This window comes from Toxotes jaculatrix, chromosome 5, assembly GCF_017976425.1.
Source record: "Toxotes jaculatrix isolate fToxJac2 chromosome 5, fToxJac2.pri, whole genome shotgun sequence".
Classification (NCBI taxonomy): domain Eukaryota; kingdom Metazoa; phylum Chordata; class Actinopteri; family Toxotidae; genus Toxotes; species Toxotes jaculatrix.
The window spans coordinates 10140727-10159210 of record NC_054398.1 but is presented as its reverse complement, the minus strand read 5'-3'; the positions used below and the strand labels follow the sequence as shown (position 1 = coordinate 10159210).

Below are 18484 nucleotides of genomic sequence, written 5' to 3'. Positions count from 1 at the left end.
TTTTTAGGCTGACTCTGGTTTCTTTTAAAGACTCAATATTTAAAATCTTGACTGTTTTGGGGCAAAAACTAATAAATAAATTACAGCTGGTTCGATACTCTGAACCAGAAGTACATACTTGTGAGTGAAGACTAAAAACACTTGTCATAGTGAAATCAAACTTTATAAATAAATGAATACGTACAATGTTAACTATTGTGCTTTTTTAAATGATCAGAGAATGTTACAAAATGTTTGTTTTGTAGATGGTCAGTTTCTAGGTGGGTGTTGTGCTTGGTGAATTTGGACTCATAAGCTCCATAGTTTTCAAATCCGGGCTATGGTTCTGTTTGTTCTATAACCTGATAAAACGGGTCTTCGTCACTGCATTCAAGTCCTTCTTGTCTGTCGATCTTTGTAAACTTGTATGAAATAGTAAACACTGAGGGGGAGGGTGGGGTGGGGGTCAGCTGGATTTCATCGCTGAGTTGCCATATCTCCGACAGCGTGTGAATGCAGCAGTGACATGCATGGTAACCGGGGCGGTTCTATGTTTGATAGAGCTGGGCGTGGGCTCTACACTCCTCATCTCCTCTGTTCTCTCTGTGGAAGCACATTGTTCAACGCGGGCTCATTTTACCCACAACCAATGAGTGCTTTGGTGCATTTTACCCACTGAAAATTAAACACTGTCTGGGAGAGAAAAAGGTGCAGGGATCCGAAGACGGCGGGAAGCAGACCAAGAACATTTTGTTTCCTTCTGATTACAGCTGAGAAGAGTTGAAAGATTTTTTTTCCCCCTTCTTCTTCTTCCCCCGGTAGACGAAACGTCGCTCTTGTCGCTAATTAGACCCCTGCTTGTTGTAAGTATGCAGTGCACATTCCTCTGTCTGAAATATGTCGGCATTGACTCTATTTCTCTAAAGATAGGTCCGCTTTTAAAATGCTTCCAGTGCTTTGGGCACCGCTGGAGATAGCGGTCCACTGTTAAAAACACGTTAGCTAGCTATCATAACATTTTAATTCACGCCCGGCGAGCTTTGACGCTGTCTGTCGAGCTCAAATACTCACGCTTGCTTTTCAGTCCTGGCTACATATATGGGGAATTACATTAGTTTATGGATATTGCCTACACCCCAGCTGTTTTTTTTTTTTAACATTTATTTATTTTTGACAAACGGTCTTCCTTGAGTTCGTGTGTTGAAACTTGGTTATGGAGGAATCTCTTCAGACCGCTGTGGATTTCCCCCCTCATCTCACTTTGAAAAAGGAACCAAGGACACTTAAATGAACATATCTGTAGTAGGAAAACGACTTTCTGTGGCATGTATTTCTGTCCAGTGTAAAAAAAAGAAAGAAAAGACGGTCTTGAGTACGAGGTTGCTGCTGCCGATAGTGGCCACACAGACACGGAGGGTGACGCCCCGTCATACTGAGTAAAAACCGAATGTATCACTGCGGAAGTTAGATTCCATTACAAGGCATTTATAAAGCTGACATGGAATAATTTCTACTCTGGAAGCTGTCTGCTAAACCTCTTTAGTAAGTTAAAAAGGAAAAAAAAAGAAAGGCAGCGACAGCACTGATGTCTAATTGCCCATCGCTCAGATTATGGCCATAGGGATTGCTGCAATTAACTCATCCAAAGCTGACACTGATCTGAGTCAGAATTCATTGTGTTCATCATAAAAAGTAGAATCAAGCCGTTCAAGTTTTTAGAAAACAAAGCAAAAAGTGTGTAGCTTTTGTGTTTATTGTTGGCTTTCTGGCATATAATTGTCACTGCTGTACATATCTTATCCACCACAACATCACTGTGGCTGATCAACATAGAACACCCATGCAGTTTTTTTTTTTAAATCATTATCATATAGGTCAGGTTACATTAGATTCCATTAAGGAGGTCCAGTGTTAGTCATGTGAATTTGACATCAGCGTCTGCAGCATTCAGAGTCAAGGCAAGAATTCAGGCAGCTGGAAAACAGCTGGACATAGTCCAGCTAGTGATAGAGGTGTGATGCTAATCTGTTGTCCCTTTCTCTGAACAGCTGGAGCCTGGATGCTGCCCAGATGCAGTGACTCTTCTGAATACCAGGATTTTGAAAATGAATACTTAGTGCATAGTGTTTTCATTAGTAGGGTTTTACTGTGTTAATTGGGGAAGATTTTTTAGGTGTTTTCCTTGGAAAACTGATCAGGATCTTCTCCAGGTTATCTGGCAGTTTTTTTTTACATGACCCACAAGGTGCTTTCTGTGCACTTCTGTGTTTTCACTCATTGCTTTGACTGCCCCCCCCCCCCAAAAAAAAGGCCACTGATGAGTTTCGGGGTGTTTGGTGTCTGATGATAAGCCTCATGGCTCCTCTAACTGGCAGGCCTTTGTGTGGAGGTCAGCTGGCCTTTTCATCTCTGCTGCTGCCTCCACCGTCTCACCCAGCCCGACAAGCTAAAAGGATGACCCAGTAGGGAAAAGGTCACTTGGACTCCAGTGCCTTTAAGAGCAGCTTGTTTAAGTGTGCACCTACACACAAACACTCAGAAAGTCTCCATCTAAATGTTTGTCAGGGAGAAAATGTTGGGAGGAGGAACTGTTTATTAAACATTTCTAAGTTTCTCTTTGAGCAAAATTACAGGAGGACTGTCATGGATCATTATTAGATGGATAGTCCTGTTTGAAACTAGTATAACAACTAGATTTATCAGATAGACTTTATGATTAAGAATTACTTTTATCCTGCGCATGCTTGTGTGTCATTGGCCTCAGAGAGTCAACACTTATGCTTGGATGCTGTTTAGGAGGATGATGTCATTGGTGAACAGTGGGAGGGTGCGGTGGGTTATCGAGGCTCTAGGATGGGTCTTGGAGTCTCAGTGTTCGACCGTGATACCTCCCTAGAGAGGGTCTCCTTACCATCATCGCTCCATTAAAAATCTATTATCTCTGCAGTGGGCTTGTGGCTCTTGCCAGTATGGATTCTTTAACCAATTAAGCACTTTAATGGAGAGCAGAATGCATGTTGAGGAAGACTGCCATTCCTGTGCCCTTCTTCTTGTATCATGTGTGTTGAAGTGATGTTTGTTGACTGTAGTTAACGGAGCCATACAGCTGAATTAGTTGGGGAAAAAGCCGGAGAAGGTTAAGCATTTTCATGATTGATTTCTTTATTTATTTTTCAGTTTCCAGGTCAACCCCCTCCCTCCTGCGCTTTGCTGTGCCCTTGGCATATAGTAAGAGTAGCCCTCTCGCTCCCTCGCCTTCAGCCGCTCTCCTCCCATCACCCCTCTCGCTGCTCTATGCTCACACCTTCCGTAAGCTGTCATGTAAGATTATCCTCTTGGTCCAGGCGGGGCTCTAGGGTTTCAAAACGACCTGTTAATTTCCCAGGCTGGAGGTGGCGAGCTATAAATAACCCTAAACACAGACATACTGTGTAGTGCTCTATGATCGAAAAGCCAGCAGCCAGTCAAAGATTTTGGGGTCATTGGATGGGATAGGTCACCAACTTGTTGACAAGTTTGCGGCTGTAGCCCGTCTCAGAGTCATGCATGTAAACAGTGGCAGAAGGAAGCTTTCTGTATGTTACTTTAAGGACATTGCTATAGGATTATTAATTTTGTCAGGTACAGTTTGAAAAAGAAAACATTGTGAGACGTCATTGTGGTTCTGTGCAAGTTTTACAGGTGTTATTGTTATTATTACGTGTGTGTGCGTGTGCTAACAAGCCAACTGTTGGCCAACTGTTGCACGTCTTGAGCAATTACGGACTACACAGGTTAACCATGCACTGACAGCAATTACTGTACATTATGAAATCAGAAATTCAGAGGTCTAAATGGGGGGTTCTGGTACTGCTATAGGGGCAGGATAGCAATCTGTGTGCAAGGAACACAGAAACTTAGACAAAAAGTTCCTATGCTTGGTCCCCATGTGCATGGAATATATACACAGACTGATGTGCACTGATGATTGTGATCTCCATCGGCTGCATCCTCATCCCTCCTCCTCTGTCTGTACAAAGACCCGCTCAGTATGAGCCCCTACTGACAACAAGTGGCTCTGGGAAACTGACAGCATCTCTATCAATGATTAATTTTTCTATTCATCTCCATATGTATGTGTGGATTATTAATCAGCTTCTGACATGGCCTAGTTTGAGAGGAGATGGCACTGCTGTCTGTTTTCCTTCACCCAGTCTCCCGGTAGTGGGCGCGGGTGTGTTGAATTTGCATTTTAGGTTGTTAATTCCAATCGTTTGGCAGGTGTACACTTGAGATCTGATAATGTAGAAGAAACACGCTAACCATCCACGTCAGAATCTGGAGAGTGGTGGGTGTTTGTGAAGGTGCAGGTGTCAGTCTCTTCTTGTTTTTATTGGTGTGTGTCCTGCATGTTCCATCTCTACTGCTCACCAGTTCAATTCAGTGTGCTTTATTGGCATGAATGTTCATAAACGCTATAGAGAAAGCTTCTGTTCAGGGGCGATCTGATTAACCGCTGAATATTACTAATATAACAGACCTGTTACTGTCAGACACAGGATTAATGCGTGGGGAATTCAAGGTCAGCTGACTAATGGTGAGGTTAAGAATGTGTTGGCGCGGTACTTTTTTAGTAGAGTGAATCTTGCAAGAAGGTTAAAGACGAGGAACATGGGAGAGATAATACGAATACCCATCAGGCAAAACTAACGATTCGTCTTTGCCGTCGTGCCCATTTGGTCAGCACCTGATGTTGTTCTGTCACCTTTATCTACCAGACTGGACAATGAGCGGCATTGTGAAGACAGTGTCTTTTGCTCACAAATCCTCATGTAATCCATCACTCGATTATATCACATAGTCCATCAACATAAAATATATTAACAATTTTGGTGTCATTTATCAAGAAGAATTGCCAAAGCAAGTTATCAGTTAATTGAAGGAAAACTGGCAGCAGATTAACTGATAATGAAAAGAATCATTGGTTGATCATTTTGTATTTTAATTTGTGCCCATTCTCTTTCTGATAACCGTTCCAACGCAATAACCTGCGAAACCTGATACGAATTCTCGCCCGTCTGGAGCTTGTGGGCTTCAGTGATTGAAGGTGTTCCAGCGTCTGCCGGCCCAGCACAAGTCTCCCCTCTTCGCACAGCTGCTGTTTATTTGGTTAGAGTAGGCTCCGAGCAGCGAGGCTGGCTCTGCAGCTCCGTCACGGCCTCTGTACTCCAGCCAGGGCAAACTGCACTGTGTACCAGGTTGATTTATTTACAGTGAGGGAAAAGGAAGCTAAATGTTTGGCCACAAGATTGAGGGGTCAGGATAATTCCCTTCCTGTTGTGCTTGAGAATTATAGCAGTGAGGGCGTTTTTACAAGTAGGCCGTTGTTGATATTGGTGATGGTGTTCAGAGCTAGCTGTTCCATTACGCCGACAGCTTACGGGATCAAGGATGTGTTGCTGGAACACGTGTGTCTGTGTGATTGAATGAGGGCAGCTAAATGGCCGTGTCTTCAGTTAACAAGTCTGCTTTCCTGTCAATCATTAACATCAGTGAGTCAGTGTTAGTCTTGGCTAATCTTAGTCTGCTCCCACATCAGCACAGTTACACACACACTTCGGACACAAATAACACAAGCAGTGGTTTTACAGAGGTGCATGCAGATTCTGTAAACACACACACACGCCTCACCCAGGGGACAAGTTTAGGAGCACGTCTGTTACTTTTCTCCCATGACTGAATTAGCTTTGTAAGTTTAGTTTGCATGTTGTCCTTAAATGAAACTTTCCATAGCCGTATTCAAAACACCTGTTACTCCTCTCTTTCTACAAGTCAAGTTTAAAACTCACTCCAGCTGCGTGTGCGCTCCTTGGGGAGATAAAGCACAAGAGAGAGGGCGTGTATGTCTTCTGCTCAGGCCTGCTACAGCACTGAGCGAGGAGTTTGTGTACTAGAGCTACACAGAATGCATGTTCTGTTAGGAATGACAATTGGTGCCCTGAAGAACCTAAAACAGCGTATATGACCTGAAGTGCTCCTGAAATCCTGACAGATTGATTACACTCTGTAGCAGGTGGTGCAGGTTAGTGATTTTTCTCCTTCAGCTCACTTAAGGAACACTCAGCAAAGTGAAACGCTGTCGATGAGCGGGCTGAAATGTTTAACCTCATGTGACCTCCTTTTACTCTGAGCTGCTCCGTCTGAACCACAAGACACGAGAAAGTGTCTGCTTTTGAGGAAGAGAAATTTTAGGCTACACTCTGTGTTAGGGTGGGCCCGATGTAGATAACTGTGTCTAACAGGGCATGATATGATTCTGATGGCGTTACCCTTACGTTTTTTGTTGAAAACAGAAATGGTACTGATCACGTGAATTCAAAATATAAGGGTGTAAAAACACCTGGAGCTGAGTTTTTGGTGTCACTAACGCCAGAACAGAAAGTGAAACTAAACTGCCGCTGAAGGCTGACGCTTTCTCTGAGGTCCTGGGGTTCCCAGTGATTTTCCTGTCTGTCATCAGAGGTGACATCGCCGCGATGACATCACCTGACAACTCATTGTTGTCCGTATGATGCTATGGGCCTCCAGCCAGCTGTACTTGTTGTTAGCTATAGGTTTGGTCACACAAGCTCTGGCATGTATGTGATTCAGTCTTGCGAAATCCTCATGATAGCTTCATGTTTTTCCAACACTGACTCATCATGTCTTCCACAGGGCTGGTATCAGGTCAGTCTTAGGTCACAGACTTGGTATCTTTTGGTAAATTTACAACAAGCTGAGTCAGACTTAGCCACTGTATGTAGTGTAGTAACACCCATATGACTACTCTCTCTACCAGTGGATGCAGCATGCCTGGAATTTCACTGGCCAGCAGTGTTGCAGTGGGGATGATGTCAGGATCCGTGTGCGTGTGTACCTTTGTATAGGCTTGTGTCTGTGTATGTATACACGTGTGGCTCCAGCTGACTCAACAGTTGTGTTCACACTGTGATAGCATAACCGACATGATCTTTTCTGTATAATTGCTGCACAATCTATCGAGTACGCCTTGCGTCTCTGGTAAAAGCTGGGTTAGTTTTTCCTTCACTGCTAACCTCCAGGTATTTCTCTCTGTTCTTTTACTATCTGTTGCTTGACCTGAGTTTATTAAAAAAAATAAATACTCACCACAGCTAAACGATTTCAAAACCTGCTTAATAAATGGTTTCCTAGCTGTGAATTTCAAACACACATCCAAAGGTGAAAAATGTCTTTTCAGCTGTACAAAGTTCCTATTAATTTTTTTTTTTTTAAATAATTTAGCAGAATTTTGCGTTCCTTTCCAATTCAAAATTCAACTGTAAATTTTACCTGTCAGCTTAGGAACTGCTTCGCTTTACCGATTCTGTTTTCAAATACCCTAGGTCCATAAATTCTTCCAAGGATAGTGTTTACCTGTGTAAGTTTTAGCCCTCAGAAAATGGACATTACTTATGTTTTCTCAAGAGACCGACATGTTTCTTTAATAACGTGCCTTGATTTATAGTCAGAGCATCAACTAGACCTATTAAGTGAGTTCAGTGGGTCCACAGGGGGCAACTGCCGGCACACCTGGTGTCATAAAATCCTCTTTTAGGCCTCTCGTTCTGTTGCTATGGATTGATCCCTATGGGATAACCAAGGCAAACCAACAAAAAAAACAGTTCATGGAAATAGTCTAGCTTTGTTAGAAATAAAGAAATGATTTAGCTGATTGTTGAAGGGAAAGACAGGTGCAGGCACTCAAAGATATTTAACTTTTTACACATTTTATCATTTAGAGATTTCTGTTCCATGTGCTTTTGTTTTTTGTTTTTACGATTTCTTTTCTTTCTTTTTTTTTTTGTTTTAAATAGCAATTTTGGTTATGGCGCTTATCACCATGGGTTCAAAAGAGGCATGAGTAATGTGAAGCCTGAGTGATGAGGATCAGTCTGCCAGTGTCGTGCCCCTCCTTTTTCTGCCTCCCTAGCTCTCCCTCTCATACACACCCTCTCTGCTGCTCACACTGAGCAGGAGAGGATTGGAACATTGAGTACCTTCAGCACATTTTTCACATTCCCCTTTGAGGGACTCAACCTCAGCCCCCACTACATACACGCACTCCAACACATACACACAAACCACTAATGTTTCTCACCGCTGGGCAGTAATGTATGTATGTTTTGTCTGTATCACTGGCTATGGACCGCATCATGGCAGTCCAGTAGCAGAGAACATCTTGTCGAAGCTCTGTGTGTGTCAGTGTTTCTGGTAATGTCTGTGTTTTTGGTGGGGTTTTTTTTGTCAGTGTGTTAACCTGCACCTTTTCTCTGCCCCTTTTTCCTCTCTCCAGCAGTGGTGTGCGTGGTAAAGATGACGGAGTATAAGCTGGTGGTGGTGGGAGCTGGAGGCGTGGGCAAGAGTGCACTCACCATCCAGCTCATCCAGAACCACTTTGTGGATGAATATGACCCCACCATAGAGGTACGGCTCTCATCTGCATGTTCTACACATTATTCTTGTGGGTGGCATCTTGTTTGTTAAGGTGGAAAAAGTTCTTCCCTGCTCCCCCTCGAATGTGGCTGTACACCACTTTTGCACCTACCTTGTTGTACTACATGCGCAAATTTACATGTTGTATACAAATGTCCAAACCCATGTCACTGTGTGAACAACACTGTCTAAACCCTGAGCCAACAGCTCAGTCTAAACCAAGTTAAAATAATTTAATTAATGAAACGCTGTGACAATGCTCAAAATAATAAAGATTGGAAGAAATTCCTTTTTTTGTTTTAAGAAGAAATATTCACTCTGCCCTTCTTTGTAATTCTTATATTTTCAAGAAAATAAGACACTGAAAGATGTTGCAAAGAGAAGAGGGAGGCCAGTGAGTCTGTTTTCTCCTCTCTTTTCTCTCTTTTTCTCCCCCTCTGTCTCCAGTTTCTCCCTCTCTTTCTCACCATGCCTGCCTCTGGCCAGACAATGTCCTTTTTGTGTATTTGCATTCCTGGCCCCTATGCTCTAACAAACAAAGGGACGGCACTCCATGTTTTTGTGGCTGTGTGTTGGAAGGCTAAACATTGGCTCTGATACCCTGCTCTTCTGATCTCTTGATGTTCATTTGACCTGGAAATAAACAGGGAATTAATAACAGATAGCAGTTAATACACCGTCAATTGACATCATGTCTCTACATCTTTGTGTATGTACAAAGTGAACAAGGCCAAGGATGTGACTCCTGAGTGATGAAGCCACAGTTGCCTCAAATGCCACCTGATCAGTTTTGTGTCTGATCTTTGTTATAGATTCACACACTTGCCTGGTGTCTTTATCGCCTCTCTAAATGCTGGAGTTTCTCCCTCTTTTCCACAGGACTCCTACAGGAAACAAGTTGTGATCGATGGGGAGACCTGCCTGCTGGATATCCTGGACACTGCAGGTCAGGAGGAGTACAGCGCCATGAGGGACCAGTACATGAGGACAGGGGAGGGTTTCCTATGTGTCTTTGCCATCAACAACACCAAGTCTTTTGAGGATATTCACCAGTACAGGTGTGTATGTGTTTAAACATAAATGGAAAGCATCATAAATCATAGCATTGATATTGAGCACAATGTGATCTATTGTTGCAGATGTGAACGTGTGTATTTTCTGGCCAGGTCACAGACCAGTCAGGGTGGAGCTCAGGCACAAAATCATTTGTTTTAGTTAGTTCTCTTTCCAAGTCCCGTGTATGTGTATTTGTATATGCAGTGTGTGTTACAGGTACTCCCATGGGGTCTGGAGGGAGAGGGGGGGGGTGTGTGTGTGTGTGCGCGCGCCAGCTCTCTGCAGTAGTGGGGTGATGTCATGCTGTAGCGTTTAACACGGCTAAAGAAAGCTTAGCCCCCAACAGGAGGATTACAGCACGATGCCAATGAAATTGATCCTGACTCAATTAGAAGAGCGGGGAGAGGTAGCACTCCCAAGGACAGGGAAGGAGAAAGGGAGGGGGGGGGGGGGGGGGGGGGGGGGGGGGGGGGTTGGATTCAGCTGGAGATGACAGTGTTCTCTCTCTCTCTGTCTTTGCCACATTCTGTCTCTCTCATCACATCAGACACCCACTTGCCAGTCTTACACGTGGAAAGTAAGAGGTTGCATATTTACTTTGCCACCTCCTCTAGAGTTTCTGCAGGGTTTTTGTCTTTATTACACACACATTTCTTTGACTTGCTGCCGTTGCAGCCCAGCCTTTTTTTGGACCTGGCTTTAACACAGCTCCCGGTACCACTGTTTAACTATTGTGCAGCTTGTGTAAGCATGCATGGATCTTTGACTGGATGCTGGAATAGGTGGCCTGGTTTAAGCTGTGGGGTTGTTCAAAGATCTGTCATTTATTGTACAGACAAAAATAGTCGGAGGAATTTTTCCAAAAGTTCACCTGCAGTGTTGGCATGTAATGGCACTACATGATACCTCATTAAAACTGGGCAGTGTATTTTGATTACAGGTTTTTTTTTCTTTAATGTGAACCAGCCAGCTGTATTATACGGTGCTCATGAAGGCACCTGGTTAAGAAGATTATGTCTGCTTTCAGAGTTCACTGGCATTTTTAATACGCCTATTAGAGTTGAAATACCTGCCTCACCCAAAAGGTTAACATGTCTGCTGTGACATCAAGACTCAGGTCAAGTGTGGTCATAAACACCAGTAGCAGTGTTGACTGCAGATGGGATGGGCAGACTGTGGTGGATGTATCCTGCTGTACTGTGGCTAAGAGAGAAGAATGGCTGAGCTGATTGATCTGACCCTCTCCTCTCGCTCAGTTCCCCCCTGGCTGCCTGGCGTTTGGCGCTGGCTGCTGTAGTGATGAGGTAATGCTGTTTGCCGCCTGCCTGTTGTCCATCCCTCCCCCTCCCTCCCTTCCTCTCCACCTCCCTCCTTCAGCAGTGCAGCACAGCCCAGCACCAGCGCACCCTGGCTCTTCTTCAGGGTCCTAGAGCTCCCTGGGTGGTTTGCTCTCCAGTGGTGGAGCTGCTGTTGTTTGTGAGGCTGGGACAGTTCCAAACAAGGGATGTGTCTCTGTGACTTAGTAACACTGCTGAGATGGGTTAAAGGAAATGAAATGAAATGCCAGCTATTGCAATTTCCTTGTTTTGCAATCCACAGAGAACAAATTAAACGCGTAAAGGACTCAGACGATGTTCCCATGGTGCTTGTGGGAAACAAATGTGACCTTCCGGCACGCACAGTGGACACAAGGCAAGCCCAGGAACTCGCCCGCTCCTACGGCATCCCTTACATAGAGACCTCTGCCAAGACACGACAGGTAGGTAGTGAACAAAAAGCACGCACCCACATACTGTGCATACGCTCTCATGGAGGCACCCTCTCTTTCTCTCAGTCAGATTTACAATGACTTTGTAGCAACTTACAAATTTTCCTGATATCTTAATCCCCCCACCGCGTCCCTCACAAAGCCTCAAAACTCAGATTATATGGATAATTTATGGATCATTTAAACCCCCGCTCCCCAAACCCCACCCACCCAACTGTGACAATGTACTTGCATTGGCTCTGCAACATTTGTTTATTTTGTGCATTTGCAATTTTGTGTATTCACGTGCACATGAAGAGCAGTGAATGGCCCGCGGTATGATGTGATTCATGTTGCTGAGAACATTTTATTATGCCGCAGGCAATGACTCATAGCCAGGTTACCTTGGCTTGAGAACAGAGCTACAGTATTTGAAAGGCCTCATAAGGACAAATCACCGCACAGCTCCCACTGTCTCTGACTCACTGTCACACTTTATGTAGGTACATACAGACTCTCACATTAATCACTCTACTGTCTGTCATTCAAATGGCATAGTATGCACAGAATTAAGCAACACCTTTGTTTCAGTCATTAAGATTTCTTGATTAAGGGTGTCTGAAATGATCGGGGTTGCCATGGTAATCTTACAAAACCTTTGACGAGTACACCTGAGAGGTTTGATGTCAGTTGTAAGAGGTACATGCAGTGTACTCCACTTGTAATTGTCTGTTCTAAGTGTCCAGATCTTGCTGTAACCTTTCTGTGTGTTTGTGTGTGTGTGTTTACAGGGAGTAGAGGACGCCTTCTACACACTGGTCAGGGAGATCAGACAGCATAAACTGAGGAAGCTGAACCCACCTGATGAAAGCGGTCAGGATTGTATGAGCTGTCGCTGTGTGGTATCGTGATGCAGGTGAGACATTTCTCCAAAATGTGTGGGTTTTTTTTTTTTTCTTTTTTAACAGCTCCACAGTAATATGGGTACTCTAGGGTATGTCTTATGAAACCGTATATCTCTCAATTTAACTTTGACTGTGTCTCAGTTTCAACAAAATGGCACTAACATCTTCCACCCCGCCCTTGTGTCATTTCATTCCCCAGCTGACTGTTGGACGTCAAGGAGAAATGCTACAGGGCGTAGTGGCAGCATGGACTTACAGATAGAAAGATAAAACAACTCAATGATGAAATGTAAACTTTTTCAAAAAGAGGATGATTGAAGCGAACGCTCTCAAGGAAACCACAAGAGCTGACTGAACCATAGACCTTTATGGAAAGGAGGATTTTGGATTGTTGCCTAAGTGGCTAGCCGAACTAGCCTGGTCTGGTCCCTGTTTTTTTGGTCCACACGTCGACCTGTGAGCAACACCACTAATGACTCTTTGTCAACTCCACTGTGGTCTCGCTGGGTAGCTCCACAAGTTTTCTGCTAACTTATTGTTTTCAGTCTCAACACTGGTCTTAAAGGGGGTGTCACCAACCACCCTCCCACCTTGAAAGCCTAATTCCACTCCCCCTGCCTGACCACTGGAAGGACTGAGTGACTTAAATGGAAAGGACTGGAATGGACATTTAGTTACCCCAACACCTCTTACATAAATATACATCTCCATCCCACTCCACCTGCCTTTGGTTTCCCTTGAATGGCTGCGTAGTCCCTTCATTATACTGAATACAGGGGGTGGAGGCTGATGTGGGAATTATTTGTTGTTGTTGTTTAACAGTTAGCTTAGTTGTAAAAGTCCTTGATTTTGTTTTTGATATGGAACTTTTTTTTGTGATTGGAGGATTTTAAAGTCACTGAGCACTATGTGAGCAAGGTTGTTTATTTCAAAAGGCACCTGGTTTGACATTTTTCATGACCTGCCTGATGTAGTTTAAATTCCTTTTCAAGGTAGATATCTTGAATGGAGAATATAAAGATAGCTGAATTAGATTAGATGAATTTCCAGACTGCAGCTGCCTTCTCTCCTTACAGATGTTTCTTTGCTAAGAGTTGTCTTTGTGGAATAATAATAGTAACGGCTAGTGTACGTAGGTTCTGGTGCAATAGGATTCTTTGCTGTCCAATTTACACAAAGTATTGGGAATAAACCACCTCTCATGACTACTTGTTTTCCTGTTTTACTTTGGTTTAGGAAGGAGAGGTACCGTGCATGAAAATGTAGTTGTTGTCAACCTTGCAGTTGCTGAAGCTGGAGAGGTTACCTTCAAAATGGGAGAAAAGCCCTACCTGTGTACAGTTATACAGTGGGAGATTATGGTTTTAGCCAAACTGACCAGTTGATTTTTTTCCCCTGCTTTCATTTCAGTAATTGTACGGTTTGCAACTCTTATTTACTACATAGTGGAAACAGTTATTTTTAGATTGTAAGAATCGCTCCTTGTGGTTAATAAGGCTCAGGAATCAGGATCCAGGGAGGTCTCCTCTAACATTCCTGGAAACCAGGGTTAAGGATGTCACCGGTTAGCTTTGCAGAGTGTAACGCACAAGTCCTGCCTCAGAGTTGAACTCCGGTTTTCTCACACACCATGCTATCCTCAGAATGCTCCTCTTTCTCTGCCACCTCAGCTCTTCAGTGGAACAATAACAGGTCAGGTGCTAATCATGTCAGAACCATATATGTGGGACTGTTGTGTGTAATACGTGATGGATTTTGGGGTATCAGAGCGCATTGCTTTGTCTCTTAACACTGACTAGCTTGTGCTCTCCACAACTGCATTAATTTGCTGCCTAAATGAAAAAGACTGCTCTGTGTTTACTTGGCCTTATGTTTAGCTAGTTTGTACCTCATGTATGCAGCAAGCTCTACCTGAGACAATTACATGTTCTGTCTGCTGTGTTGTTTTGTTTATGTTTGTGTGTGCAACTAAAAACAAATATAGAAGTGTGTTGATTTTAGACATGCGCTGTACAGAATTTCAAAGACAAGACAAGCCCCTAAAAACACTACACTGTTTTGTTTTTGTTTTTTTTTTATTAAGGGGGTTCTCTGTAAAGGCCTGTGAGTCTGAATGTGATTCTGTTTAACACGACTGAAAAACAAAGCAAATTAAAGAGACTTCCTTAGACGACACCCAGCAGATGCCAAGCTGTCTTGCTCCCATGTTTCTTCCCCATTACATTGCAACATATGATGGTAATTACTAGAAACTGTAACCTTTAAATCCAGATTATACTTAAACAGTTAACAGAATTGGTCGTGTATAATAATGTATGGAGTTGCAGACACTACAGGCAGGTTTTGGCAATGAGCTTCAGATGCAAACCTCAAAAACGTCTCTGACCTGTTCTATGAAAGTCACCAAATGTTATTTTGCCATTGTCTCTTTTCAACTGGAAAAAAGTTTTTATTTTTATTGATTTTGTACAGCTAAAGTGACTCTTATCTCACTTATAACATGGCTTAAAATATGTGATCCATCTGGTTACTGTGCGGAAGATAGTGGTCAAGTTGTTCTTATCAGTTAACTGTTCATTTCCCTGCTTACAGGACAGATATGAACTGTGAATGTGTCTGAGTCTTTAGATATTGTTTGAACGAAACCTCGTGTTTAAAATTTACAATACTGAAATAATGCAGGGGTTGGTCCCACTATGGGCTGTGCTGTTCCTAATTTTTATTTTTCACCATTGTACTCAAATCATTTAATGGAAAAAGAGCGTGGAGTTTGTAACATGTAATTACAGTCCTAATAGTATGCTTGTCCTCTCCCTGTCAATCTTCAAACAGTACATTCATAATAATGCCATAGAATTCCACAAATCTATGCATTTAAATTCCCATTGCATTAGAAAATCAGTGTCATGTGTCCGCAGGGATACTCCAGCCAGCAAACCACAAGTATATATGTCAGAAAACCTGGCGAGCATGACAAAGACTGTACGGACCATTGGGAGTTTTGCACAAGGATACAGTGGGTTCAAGGGCTTGTTTCTCCCCTTGCAAACTGTGGAATGGAGGTGTGGAAGGAATTTGTGAAAATGTCAACTGTTTAGCTATTTAAGATGTATTTACTCTTTGAAAATGTGGCAAATGTATTGCAGGACAGGAATAAAGATGTCAAGATGAAACTGTGTCTTGATCCTTCGACCGTTTTTTCGACCACTTTCACATCATGTTTCTGTAAAATGTGATATGTGCTGCCACCTAGAGGCTAGTTTGTGTATCACTTTTTGAGAGTATGACAAGTATAGACAAAGGACTTTTTTTTTTGTTACAAAACAATTCTGAACAGTGAAATTTAACTGCTATTCAACTACTATAAACACAACTGAAATATATAAATATTCAATACAGATATATTCCCAGTTTTCCTGTCAGGATCATATTGTACAGTCAAACTGCAGTTTACACAATGTGGGCAGGTACAGCTGAACGTTCAAAGGACAGTTGTAAATCTTATGTTTATCCAAGCCTTTTACCATCAGCAGTGCCATTTATCAGACGTTGTAGGCTGTTTGTGTGAACAAGGTACACCTATTTTATTTTGGTAAAATTAGTGAAGCATTTTTATTACAAATAAAACTGAATGTTTAATGATTCCCAGTGGAGATTTGGCTGAACTTTGGTTTCTAAAATGAATAAGAGTGTTTTGTCCTGGTTAATCAGTATCTTGGTATCAGTGCTGACTGACATTTGGTAGGTGTTTGTCTAACTACATCTGGTGTTTGATTTTTAAAAGAAAAGAACTGTAGGCATTAGCTGGTGGATCCGAATATTGATCCTGACCCAAGAGATTAGACAGTTACACAACTCCCAAAAAAAAAACAAAACTAAGTATGGCTTCTCTACCGATCATAAATAATTAAGGAAACTAAAAACATAGTGGTTTATTGGGTCTTCATAACAGTGTATTCTTGTCTTGTTTGCCTAAGCCATGCAGCCTAGTTATAACTTTTTAGGGCAGATGATTTGCATAATTAGGAAGCTGTTCTGTTATTGGCTTTCAAGGGTCATAAAAGATAGGAGGTTGTCCATAAACCCCAGACATACAGAGAGAAAGGCAAAGGTTGATGAGTGCTGGGGATCGAAACGTGACACAGAAAAAGTAATATTTTCTGTTAGGATAAACTGTTATCATGTCATACTGCGAGGATACGATTAAGAAAATGCTTCCTAAGGTAAGAATAATCATCATCAACTGAAAGAAGATTTAATTCTTTCTGAATCAAACATAAACAGGTGTATGTGTGGATCTTTCTCAGTGTTTGTTTTTTTTAATCATTTTGTTTGTCATTTGTTTTTTGTTTTGTAGACTTACCTTCGCAAACATGTGGCTCACGAAATACATGTTGCACTGGCTTACTTTAAAAACCTTATGCCCACGATGGATAAATACGGTGAGTAAGATGTTAAACAACCGCTCGCAATCTGTTGCTCAACTCATTCAACATGTGAATAGTTTCAACAAGTACATTAAATAATCAGTGTCGTTGTTGCATTTTTGTACAGTTTACAATGATGGCACCACAAAGGACTTGATGAGTTTGACCGGAACCATTCCTGTCATATTTAATGGTAACAATGACTTCGCATTTTCCTCATTCATCGTATTAAACAGCTAAATTATATTCAGTTGTTCCCCTTGACGTGGATTCTGGTCAAGTCAAATCAAAAATAAGAAAGAAATCAAACAGAATATGCAAGATAGAATCCGCCTTTCTCTGTTTTTTTAATACAAGACCAGACCTACAACATACCCATTTGCCTGTGGATTGAGGAAAGCTACCCCCAGACTGCTCCCATCTGCTATGTCAGACCCACGCGTGAGATGATGATCATCAGAGGAAATTACATATCCAGCAGCGGTGAAGTCGAGCTGCCTTACCTGGAGGAGTGGAAGAAGGTGAGAACTGAGACATTATCTTGTATTTTATTGCATGTAAAAAGAGACAGACTATGGCATCAGAGTTACGAAATAATTATTTACTGGCACTGACCTGTACAGCACAGTGTGGTTTAGAGCTTTAAAGCCTTACTACCTTGGTGTGACTTTTCCTTTTCCCCCATTCAGGGCGAGTGTGACTTAATGAGTCTACTGCAAGTGATGGCTGCCATGTTTGGAGACTTTCCTCCTGTATGTATGCAGCCTCAATCAGAGCCCAAACAAGCCTCATGTAAGTAAGACTCAAGACACAGGCAGAGAGTAAGACGCTGTGTTGATTAAAAACAACGCTAGAATCCATGCCCTAGATACAAGCTGATGTTGATAAGACATACATATCTAGGCCACATCTGATTAACGGTCATAAATCTAAGGCTGAAAATACCTTTCCCGTGTCAACATGTTTATGAATTTGCTGTGACTGATAAGGACCCTTCTTAAATTAAAAAAAAAAATGTATTTATTTGTTTTTAGGTTGGCTACAGTTCCACAGGGAAGCAGAGGTGCTTTCCAATACAGATGGAAGTTCATATCTGTGTTTAGCAAGAGATGATGGTCAACCTTTCCAGCAAGAAAATGAAACCAGCTGTTAATCTTTTGTGGAATGTAATTGATTGTGTGTAAAAACTGTTTTGGTGTTTCCTGTGAAATGTTTTATCCCATATACAGTGTCAGACAGTATCCATGGATTGGTTTATTGTTCATATATTCATAATTTCAGGCAACAACATGCTGTGTGTCTATTTTTCAAATGATTTAGGTTGCAAATGTCTAACAGCAGCTGATGCAAACATATCTACTTTATTTGGTGGGAAAGTATTGTGCATGTAATTTAATGTTTTGAAATGTTTTTGTAAGAACATAGTAAACTGCTTTGGCCTTTGAATGGCTGTGTGTTTACAGATGTGAATTAGTTTACAAGCTCATAAAGCTGTATGTTAACTGCATACATTGTGACAGTAGCCAAAAATGCCATGGACTTTTAACCAAAGACGAGAAAAGACTGTGATTTACATACAGAACCAGGTACAGACCAGTGTAGTATGGTACATTATGGAACAGTGTGGCTTATTTCATTAAGACAGAAAACAGATTAGAACAGAAATTCTTCAGTCAGTGAGAAAGTCTTCAGTTAAGCTGGAAATCTACCATACACTTTAGCATAAACTGGTTGGCTTTGCTTGTTGATATACTATCTCAGTTACTGTGTGTAAAAAAAAACAAACAAACAAAAAAAACAAACTTAAAAACCTAGTTCAACTGCAACTTTTCAAAACTATTCCCAATGACACGATCATTAATTTTAATTATTGACATCATAATGCACTTTCAATAGAA

At 42.0% G+C, this 18484-nt stretch overlaps 2 protein-coding genes across 4 annotated transcripts; both read left to right on the top strand.

Annotated features, from left to right (window-relative positions):
- Positions 1–578: 578 nt before the first annotated feature.
- Positions 579–15322, top strand: LOC121181911 (GTPase HRas). 3 transcript variants are annotated; one of them, XM_041038140.1, is made up of 6 exons: positions 579–842; positions 8315–8442; positions 9331–9509; positions 11107–11266; positions 12046–12170; positions 12359–15322. In XM_041038140.1, the coding sequence occupies exons 2-5, from the start codon at positions 8332–8334 to the stop codon at positions 12163–12165; spliced, it is 570 nt and encodes a 189-aa protein (XP_040894074.1). In that variant the 5' UTR covers positions 579–842; positions 8315–8331; the 3' UTR covers positions 12166–12170; positions 12359–15322. The 3 variants fall into 3 exon arrangements, with proteins under 3 accessions (XP_040894074.1, XP_040894073.1, XP_040894075.1); XM_041038139.1 differs by having other exon boundaries at positions 8312–8442; XM_041038141.1 differs by lacking the exon at positions 579–842 and adding an exon at positions 5956–6040.
- A 923-nt stretch (positions 15323–16245) lies between these two features.
- Positions 16246–18374, top strand: zgc:123278 (uncharacterized protein LOC641569 homolog). The gene is made up of 6 exons (XM_041039232.1): positions 16246–16382; positions 16517–16601; positions 16714–16779; positions 16944–17107; positions 17276–17378; positions 17621–18374. The coding sequence occupies exons 1-6, from the start codon at positions 16341–16343 to the stop codon at positions 17737–17739; spliced, it is 579 nt and encodes a 192-aa protein (XP_040895166.1). The 5' UTR covers positions 16246–16340; the 3' UTR covers positions 17740–18374.
- The last annotated feature ends 110 nt before the right edge of the window (positions 18375–18484 follow it).